The sequence below is a fragment of the Lucilia cuprina genome, chromosome 5 (genome assembly GCF_022045245.1).
Source record: "Lucilia cuprina isolate Lc7/37 chromosome 5, ASM2204524v1, whole genome shotgun sequence".
NCBI lineage: Eukaryota > Metazoa > Arthropoda > Insecta > Diptera > Calliphoridae > Lucilia > Lucilia cuprina.
In genome coordinates, this window is record NC_060953.1 from 22,557,624 (window position 1) to 22,567,608 (window position 9,985).

The 9,985-nt window shown below is 31.8% G+C and overlaps 1 protein-coding gene across 2 annotated transcripts in view; it reads left to right on the top strand.

Moving 5' to 3' along the window:
- Positions 1 to 9,985, top strand: part of LOC111688423 (membrane-bound transcription factor site-1 protease) — a 188,627-nt gene that overhangs the window by 101,647 nt on the left and 76,995 nt on the right. The window contains exon 5 of one of the 2 annotated variants that reach the window (XM_046951362.1): positions 6,265 to 6,310. The exons of the other annotated variant lie outside the window; for it this stretch is intronic. Coding sequence (XP_046807318.1) covers positions 6,265 to 6,310 — 46 coding nt within the window. The remainder of the gene's footprint in view (positions 1 to 6,264; positions 6,311 to 9,985) is intronic. 2 annotated transcript variants of the gene reach the window in all.

Consider the following 9,985-nt stretch of genomic DNA (forward strand, 5'->3'; position numbering starts at 1 on the left):
TATTACTAAATAATAAGTTTTGTATACAAAAATTATATTTCTCATATACTAGGTCCAGTCCCTAAAAACGCTTTAACCGTATTTAAAGAGCACTACCAATTTATGTTGAACAAAATTATATATCTATTTATATTATGAAAAACCTTAAATCTTTCACACACATGTATACATTCAAATTACTAAATTTATAATGTTTAATAAATCTTGGAATATTTAAAGAGCATTGTTAATTTGTGTAGAACAAAATTATATATGTATTTATATTTTGAAAATCTCTAAATCTTTCACACACATGTATACATGCAAATTACTAAATTTATAATGTTCAATAAATCTTGGAATTGTAATAGATTTAACTTTTGGGATTTTTTCTATTAAAGACATGAGAAAACTGATTTCTACAAATATTTGATCAATTTGAAAAGTAATAACATAGAAGTAGCTGGTGGAGGGTATTTAAGATTCGGTAAAGCCGAATATATACTCTAACTTGTTTTTGTTAATTTTGGTAAATACATGTATATTAACAGAAATTAATCATAATTATTAAGGGGCGTACAACAATCCCGATAGAGACCCAGGTGTATTTCTTCGGATTTGATGTGTATACACCTTTCAAACTAACTAAGTTTAAAATTTCAACCATTTCTTAAATATTTGAAAAAAATTCCATTGTCAACCACTGTATATGTATATTTTGAATTTCCTTAAATCTTTCACACACATGCAAACATGCAAATTATTAAATATCGCGAAAGCAATTCTTAGGGCGCAATAATAATATAAAAGAAATGACGTTTGTAATGTTTAATAAATCTAGCAATTGTTACAGATTTAAGATATTTAAATTTCTGGGATTTTCTATTTACGACATGAGAAAACATATTTCTACAAATATTTGATCAATTAATAAAAAAGTATTAATATAAAAGTAGCTGGTGGAGGGTATTTAAGATTCGACTCAGCCGTATATAGTACTCCAACTTGTTGTTAATATCTTTGTTGGTGTATGGAATGGTATTTTAAGTGTCAACAGTTTTACAGTTCATAATTTTTAGTTTTCACAGCAGTCGGCATTTTTTTAATGAGTCTTCAATTGTCAGTAAAACGCAGTTCATATCTACATCGACATTTAAGTATGTATGTATTGTGAGTGTCCTGTGGGCAACTTTTTTTGAGGTATACTCAGCGTTGCCATTCACAGTTTATTTTTTTACCAAAGTTCAGTTTAAAAAACTACAAAATTCATTTAAGCATTTTAGACAATTGCTTATGTTTAGAGTTTTATTATTTGTAAAACTAATAATAAATCATTGGTTTAGACAAAGTTTTCTAATTCTTTGGAACCATATACATTGTTATGAAATGTCAGTAGTGTGGTTGGTCGATTTAAAGAGGACAAGAAATGCATTGGAGTGAGTCTTTATCTGCTCTAACCAGTGATTGCCTTTTCTTTTGTCAGGGTTACATTGAGCTTTACTCACGACACCTGTCATTCCCCAACGGAACTACTATGGTAAGAGATTGCATAGCTCGAGTAGTTGAGCAATTTGCTTGAATGGATCATGTACAAAAATTGTCACATGTGTGTAAGATACACAGAAGGAACCACCGTGATATAAGGCCATCACGACAGGTGTTGAAGTAAAGCACGGCTATGGCGAACCTTATATGTTCATATGTATGCATAATTACCGTTAATGTGTGTATCGTATTAATTTAGGAATTTATGGATCCACCCTTTTACCATTACTAAGGTTAACTAATTTGATATTTAATTATCGCCATAAATTGGATAATGCTTTCGGTTCATAAAAGTGAACCGAAAGCATTATTTATTTTCATCAGGTTCACCCCACCGTTTCATTATTCCAAAAGGCCGTATGGGATTCTCTAACTCATATTATTAATTCAGCTTTTGTCGCGTCGAATGGTTTCGCGTTTGTCAGCTTAACTACCCCGAGCTCCCTTCCCTTTAAAGCTTTTACATTCATCTTTGAGAGAATTCATTTAAAACTTTTTTACAATTCAACACGATCTTCTATCAAATAATATTGCCCAAATTGCCTTCTGGCTTTTAGTAGGTATATTAAGATTTTTGATTATGGGTCCTCAATATAGAAGCCCAGGTCCACTTTATCCCCCAGCTTAAAGCCATCCTGTAACAATGGACCAAGACATTCTATCTGGATCAGCGTATATCGTATATTCTGTATATCGTACATCTCCCAGCCTTTCCATCTGCTCCTTAGCATGTAGTTGATCTACACAGAGAAAACAGATTCGTTGCCACAACCGAATTTGTTTCCAATCGAATATAGTCGGTTACAACAACTACCACATAAATTGGTTGAAATTACCGAATATTTCATTTGTTAAAACTATGTTTTTAGAACACAGATAAGTAGTTAGCACCGAATTATCGATTGAAGTCAATTGATTTAATAGTTGTCATAATTACTTATTTTAAAATACAATTCAGTTTACCGGTGACCGGTGTGTTTTCATTTTAAATTCAAACCTTACTGTATGTTCATAAATCCATTAATAGCGCCAATCTTACTGGCGATGCCCACCAGATCAAAATCACAGGCAGGTGAAAATAAGCCTTCTTTAACCATCGATGTATTTGATGCAATTTATTGTTGGTACAATATTTCCTTGCGTTTGCGTAATTGGGGCCAATTTTAATTTCTCACAGTACACAGATAATAATATCGGTCAAAGTCTTTTTAGTCTTCAACAAAGCTACAGCCTTAGCCTTCGTGGTACCGTTTTGAACCTTCGAGCCAGGTTTGGTAGAAACATTATTGTATTTAGCAGCAGCACGAGCTATGGAGCTTATTGTCAGCAGCAAGCTTCTTTTTGCTATTAGCTTTGTTTAAAATGGAAAATTAAAAGCCAAATGAGGAAAACTAATATCGAAAAAGCCAAATCAATGAAAAGAACAACTAACAAGTAGAACAGTAAGTGATCTGCACTAATAGTGTACTAATAGTTATAAAATATTGAGAAAAAATTCCGTATACAAGTCCTATAATGTACCTAATATACCGAATCTAATTGTGTAGAGTGACCGCTAAATCGCGAAAAAATATTTCTAAAAAGTTGAATAAAAAATCTTTTAATTGAAAAAATATTACAAAATAGTTCCGTTTACAGGTGCTATATTGTACCTAATATGCCGGATCTAACAGCGTAGGGTGACCGCTAATTCAAATTTAAGTCGATGTTATAATTAGTATTGAACTAATCAGACCGACTCACAATGTGTAGGGAACACACAAATTACAACAAACACAATAATGTATATATGTTTTTACTTTCTTTTGTTATAGCTACGGTATAACGTATAAAAAAAGAGAATATATTTTGTTATTTTAAGAGATAAAATAAACAAAAAAACCACCACCAAATTTACTTTAATATTTTTAAGTAATAATATTGTAAATCTTAGTAAGTATGTATGTGCAATATTCAACAATGTTTTGATGGAAACAAAACAATAACAATCACTAGTTCTTGCACTAAATAGAATGAACTTTATATATAAAAAATAATTATGTATGTGAAGGATGGGAATTCTTGCGACTATACTTATTGTTATACCCTTCACCTTCGTGAGAAGGGTATATATAAGTTTGTCATTCCGTTTGTAATTTCTATAATATAATTTTCCGACCCTATAAAGTATATATTCTTGATCCTTATAGATAGCGGAGTCGATTAAGCCATGTCCGTCTGTCTGTCTGTTGAAATCAGTTTTTAGAGGACCCCAGATATCGGCGAGATCCGAATCTTCAAAAATTCTATTAGACATGCTCTCGAGAAGATCGCTATTTAAAATCAGCAAAATCGGTCGGTAAAGAACGGAGTTATGAGCAAAAATCCGAGACAACCTCTGAAAATTTCATCAAAAAATTATTATAAAAGCAACAATAACACTGTATATAGAAAAAGATGTACACGTATGTGTGTAGATGTATTTGGTTTTATTCAGCTGTGTATTTTTTTGTATGCTTGGAATCCAAACATACAAAGTATACACAGCAAAAAAAATATGATTTGCATTTTTTGTTAAAATAAAATAATTTTCCCTTTTGCTTTGCAAATATATTTTTTAATGAATAGAAAAAAGTATTTAAAACGTTTTCAATTGTATGAGAGTAGATTGTGAGTTATTGTACAATAATTTTATATGCGAATAATGTAAGTTTGAAATTTAAAACTAACACAAATTTTTTCCAAGTGCTTTTTAAAACAATTTTTTTTCCGATAAACAAAAACAAAATCTACGTCTCGTCAATGTTTACCAGCAATGAATCAGAGGTCGAAGTCGACCGGATTCGAGTCGGAGCTTAGCCGCCGCCTAACTATATTTAGTTGCTTGAGCCGCCGCCGAAACATTCGGCTTAAATCGACTCAAATTTTTTTAATGTTTTTATTAACTAGACTGTAAGATCAATTATGTTTAAAATACACTATGGTGAAGGGTATATAAGATTCGGCACAGCCGAATATAGCACTCTTACTTGTTTTTTATAAAAATTTTCAATTAATTTAGCACTTTCACTGTGGTTCAAAAGGACCATAAACAAATTCCAACTCTTATTTTGTAGATTTGTTGCTTTTGTTTTTACTTTGTTAAGAAATTAACAAAGTTGTTCAATAACAGAATTAACTATGCACACAAATAAAATAGAGAATTTTATTTCTACTTACGTGTTGGTTGGTGGGAATTGAAACACTTTTTTTTTGTTTTTTTCAAATAATTGAAGCACCGGGAGTGCGTTTTTTATTATTATTATTATTATTATTATTTTTTTTTTTTTTGAATTTAAAAAACACCACTATGACCGGGAGTCGTTCGGTTTTGTTTTTTAATAAAAATTAGCCGATCTTCTTCTGCGCCAAGCCCGGAGACCTTCAGTCAAGGTCGGTAAGGCCGTCGTCCGGACTTTGGCAAATGTAATACCCAAAATGTTTACATGGATGTTAAATTTATTCAAGCAAAATTTTAAAATTCTTTAATTTATATGGGAGGTGCCGTTCCCCCTAACGCTAGTCCTCCCACTTTTTATTTGAGGACTCTAACTGTTATATTATCCCAAGTTAAACGAATTTTTTATTTAATTAATAAGGGAGGTGCCGCTCCCCTCATGGGTAGTAGCCATTTTATTATATTAAAATCATAGATGGGCACTTTGCAGTACCAGTAAAATTGCAGTAAAAATAAGTTTTTACTGTTTACTGAAAAAATTTTCAGTATTCAGTAAAGTTTTACTGATTACTGAAAAAGATCAGTATTCAGTAAGTTTTTACTGGTTACTGAAAATATTTTCAGTATTCAGTAAATTTTACTGATTACTGCAAAAAATTGCAATTAATTTACTGGTTACTGCAAAAAAATGCAGTATTTTACTGTTTACTGAAAATGTGTTTACAGTATTCCGTACAATCTAATAATTTACTAAAAATTATATTTTTAACATATTTTTAAATATAAGACATATTTATCATCAAAAGTAGCTATAGTGCGATAAATTTTACTTTTTGGCATTGTAAATCTTTTCAGAAGACAAGAACTTAGCTATGTACAAATTAATATAATAGCCTAAATCTTATATTATTTTGTCAGCCAATAAAAAGTTGTTGGAAACATTATTATATTTTATAATATTAGATTATTAATAGAAAAGAGAGTAAAAGAGATCAATATAATAATAGTTGTTTGAAAATTTTAGTTAAATATAATATTTTTTTACTAATAATGCATTTTGGTTGAAAATTTTACTGATTACTGAAAAATTTTCAGTATTCAGTAAGATTTGCATTACCAGTATTTTTTACTGTTTACTGAAATTTTTTTCAGTATTCAGTAAAATTTTACTGAATACTGTAATTATTTTCAGTAATCAGTAAAAAGTTACTGAATACTGAAAATTTTTTCAGTAACCAGTAAAGATATACTGAATACTGAAATTTTTTTCAGTAAACAGTAAAAATTTACTGATTACTGAAATGTGTAATGCAGTAAAATTATACTGCAGTGTGCCCATGTATGATTAAAATGTTAACATGGATGTTAAAATTATTTAAGCAAAATTTTAAGATTCTAACTATAATAGTTTCCAAGATAATCCAATTTTTGGACTCTAACTCTTATTTATCTTAAATATACGAATTTTATATTTTCGTAATATGGGCGTGGCTCCTCGCCCACTTGAAATTTCAAAATAAAAAGTAGCCTATTACCTATTCCAGATATACAGGAATACGCTGAGAAAATTTCAAAAAATAGGTTCAGCTGGTAAGTAGACTATAACGTTAAAAAAAACACACATTCATTTTTATACATATACTAGCTAATACCCGGTGTGCTTCGCTACCCCAATCAAAATTAAATACATAATAACCAAAAAAATTTTTTATTTAGTTACTAAACTATAACATTTATCTTAAAGGTTTATTATAATTTCTCTTGATGACAATATATTTCATTTAATTCTTCTAAAATAATACATTAATGATCTATTTATTTCTTATACTTGCTAAAATTTAATATATACTTTTATTCTTAAAAAATAATTCCTATTCTTATGCCTTGGGATATACAATATTTTTTGTTTTACCCTGTAGTATAAATAAAAACATCACCTAACGATTTTGAAAATTATAACCACAATAGTTTTCCAGATTAACAATATGTTACATATGAGTAGGGTTGCCAGATTCCGATTCGCAAAAAGCTGGACAAAACAAAAAAAGCTGGACATAAAAAAAATACTGAGAAAATGCTAATTTTGTTTTTGTGTAAATAGTTTCACAGTGATACACCAAAAAATGCAGGGGTTCTCATATACCAATTCCGTTTTGTGATAGTCTACAGAGTATGAATATATTTTTAGTTTTCCCAGATCACTTCCTTAACTTACTTTTTAGAGCAAAAGATGTGAAAAAGCTCAATTTTTGAAGTTTTAAATTTTAAAAATCTTTCGCGATTTAGCGGTCACTCTACACAATTAGATTCGGTATATTAGGTACACTTGTATACGGAATTTTTTTCTCAATATTTTTCAACTTACGGTCAAATTAGATAATATTAGTGCAGATCACTTACTGTTCTACTTGTTAGTTGTTCTTTTCATTGATTTGGCTTTTTCGATATTTGTTTTCCTCATTTGGCTTTTAATTTTCCATTTTAAACAATTTATTTGAACTTTTTCAATATGGGCTCCACATTATGTGCTAAGTTCGCTTTAGAATGCGATAATTTAGTTGGATCTTGTTCCAAGTTTGATATAACTCCATTGGAAAATTTAACCGAGTCACTTTTCGAGAAGAAATTGCAGTCCCTTGAAGAGGACTGGCAATCAGTTCGAAAAGCCTTTGAGGATTTATTTTTAACTAATGAGAATATTATTCCTGAGAGCGAAAAATGCACGGCAAAAGTAAGATTTGGATCGGTTAAGGACGAATATCAACGTACCAAGGCTAATATGATGGACCAATTGAAGATGCACAGAGCTTCTAGTAATCAAGGTCTAAGGCCGGATCACCGACCTAACTCTACTTTGTTCAATACTTCGAATATGTATCCCATTAATGCCACATTTAATGATTCGGAGATTTGTATAAAGGTTCCTCCTTGTGATACTCAGGAATTTTATGTGGGTTATGAGGAATGGCCATCATTCCGCGATATGTTTAACGCCATTTATGGTAATCACCCTCGATTGACACAGGCTCAAAAGTTATATCATATAAGGAATAAAACAAAGGGCGAAGCAGGTAGTATTGTAGCTAAATATCCACTTTCAGATCAGAATTATTTACTGGCGTGGGACGCGTTAAGGGCACGATATGAGAACAAGCGCATTTTAGTAGATAATCAGTTGAAGATTCTATTTAATATACCAGCAGCAAAGGCTGAAAATTGCGAATCTATTAACAGGATTCGAACTACCATTAGCGATTGTTTATCAATTTTAAAGGCTCGTGGTATACGAACCGAACAATGGGATCCAATCCTAATATATTTGTGTTCCACAAAATTACCTGATGAAACATTAGCTCTTTGGGAGCAATCGTTGAGTTCTCCAACTCGTTTACCTTCCTGGGCAGAAATGGAAGAATTTTTAATAAATAGACATCAGGTAATGGAAAGAATATCTACATTCAGAAGTCAAAACCCAGCTGATGTTCCATATCATAATCAGGGTAGACATTATAATATCTCTTCAAAGCAGAATAAAGCTAGATATGAAAACCCGAACAAAGAAGCTCAATCGAAGAATGATGATATGCTTTGCAAATTATGTAATAAAACACATATCATTCGAAATTGTCCTAAATTTCAAAACTTTTCAGTAAAACAGAGAATTGACTATGTAGAAAAGAACAAAATTTGTAGTAATTGTTTGTCTTCAGCTCACACAAATACAAATTGTCAAAGCGATTTTACATGTGTCCAGTGTAAGAACAAGCACCACAGCTTACTTCATTTGGATAATTATTCCAATAATAAGAAGAATAAAGCAAATAAAAACAAAACGTTCAATACGTTTCATGCTGATCCCTCTCAGCAACCGGAGGACACAATAAACCGCCAACCACCATGTAGCTCAATGTCTACAGTACACAAGACAAACACACAAACAAACTTTTCTGTCAATGATGATGACATTTTATTACCTACAGCTCTAGTAGAAATTTTACATTTAGGAGAAGTATTTACAGTTAGAGCTCTAATAGATTCGGGATCAAAACGATCATTTTAACTAAAAAAATATCAAAAAGGCTTGGTTTAATAACTCAAAATGCAAATTTTGAAATTTGTGGATTAGGGGGTACAGTGGCAGCAAATTCAAGTAAAATATCTACCATAACTTTGTGTAGAAAAAACCACCAGTTCTCACTCAGTACCCAAGTTATAATAGTTCCAAATTTAACCAAATTTATGCCAAGCTTTACGATTTCAAACGCTGATCTCTCAGAAATAAAACATCTAAAATTAGCTGATCGGGTGTCGACTTTGCTGGTCCATTTCAGATCAAGTCTGGCAATTTGCGAAATTCACCATATATGAAAGGTTACGCATGTATCTTTGTATGTTTTGCTACAAGAGCCATTCATTTAGAAGCTTGCTCTAGTTTAACATCAGAAGCATTTCTAGCTGCTTTTGCACGATTTATAGCTAGGCGAGGATTGCCAAAATCAGTTATGTCGGACAACGGTACAAATTTCATAGGCGCTAGTAAGTCATTGCTAAAGGAGTATTCGTTATTTCTTAAACAATCCTCCAAGGATATAACAGATAAATATGCAATTAATGGACTTGAGTGGAAGTTCATTCCACCTAGCGCCCCGCATATGGGAGGTTTATGGGAAGCTGGCGTTAAAAGCTTAAAATCCACTTCAGGAATATTGCAGGCGCACATAAATTTAATTTTGAAGAGTTCTCTACTCTGCTTGCGCGAATAGAAAGTGTTCTAAATTCACGACCAATATCACCGATGTCAGAAGACCCAGATGACCTGCAGGCCCTTACTCCGAGTCATTTTCTGCGCGGTGCACCTTTGGTATTCGCGCCAGAAATACCGCCTGACAATTTGTCGTTATTGAATCGCTGGGAACGACTAAAAGCACTCCATCATAAATTTGGTCAACGATGGAAAAATGAGTACCTTCAGGAGCTACACAAGAGGTACAAATGGCAGAATCCACGACGGGATCTACAGACTGGTGATTTCGTTATCATCAAGGATGAGCTTCTTCCTCCATGCGACTGGAGGTTAGGCAGAATAGAAGTCGTACACGTTGGTCGGGATAAGCGCGTAAGAGTCGCTGATGTTAGAACATCTAGTGGCGTCGTGATCCGACCAATAGTAAAATTATGCATGCTCCCGTTATGTGAAAAGTCTGTAGATTAGTTTGTTCTTGTCCATACAATGTCGTGTCTATGTGTCCAAAGCTATTTTTTTCG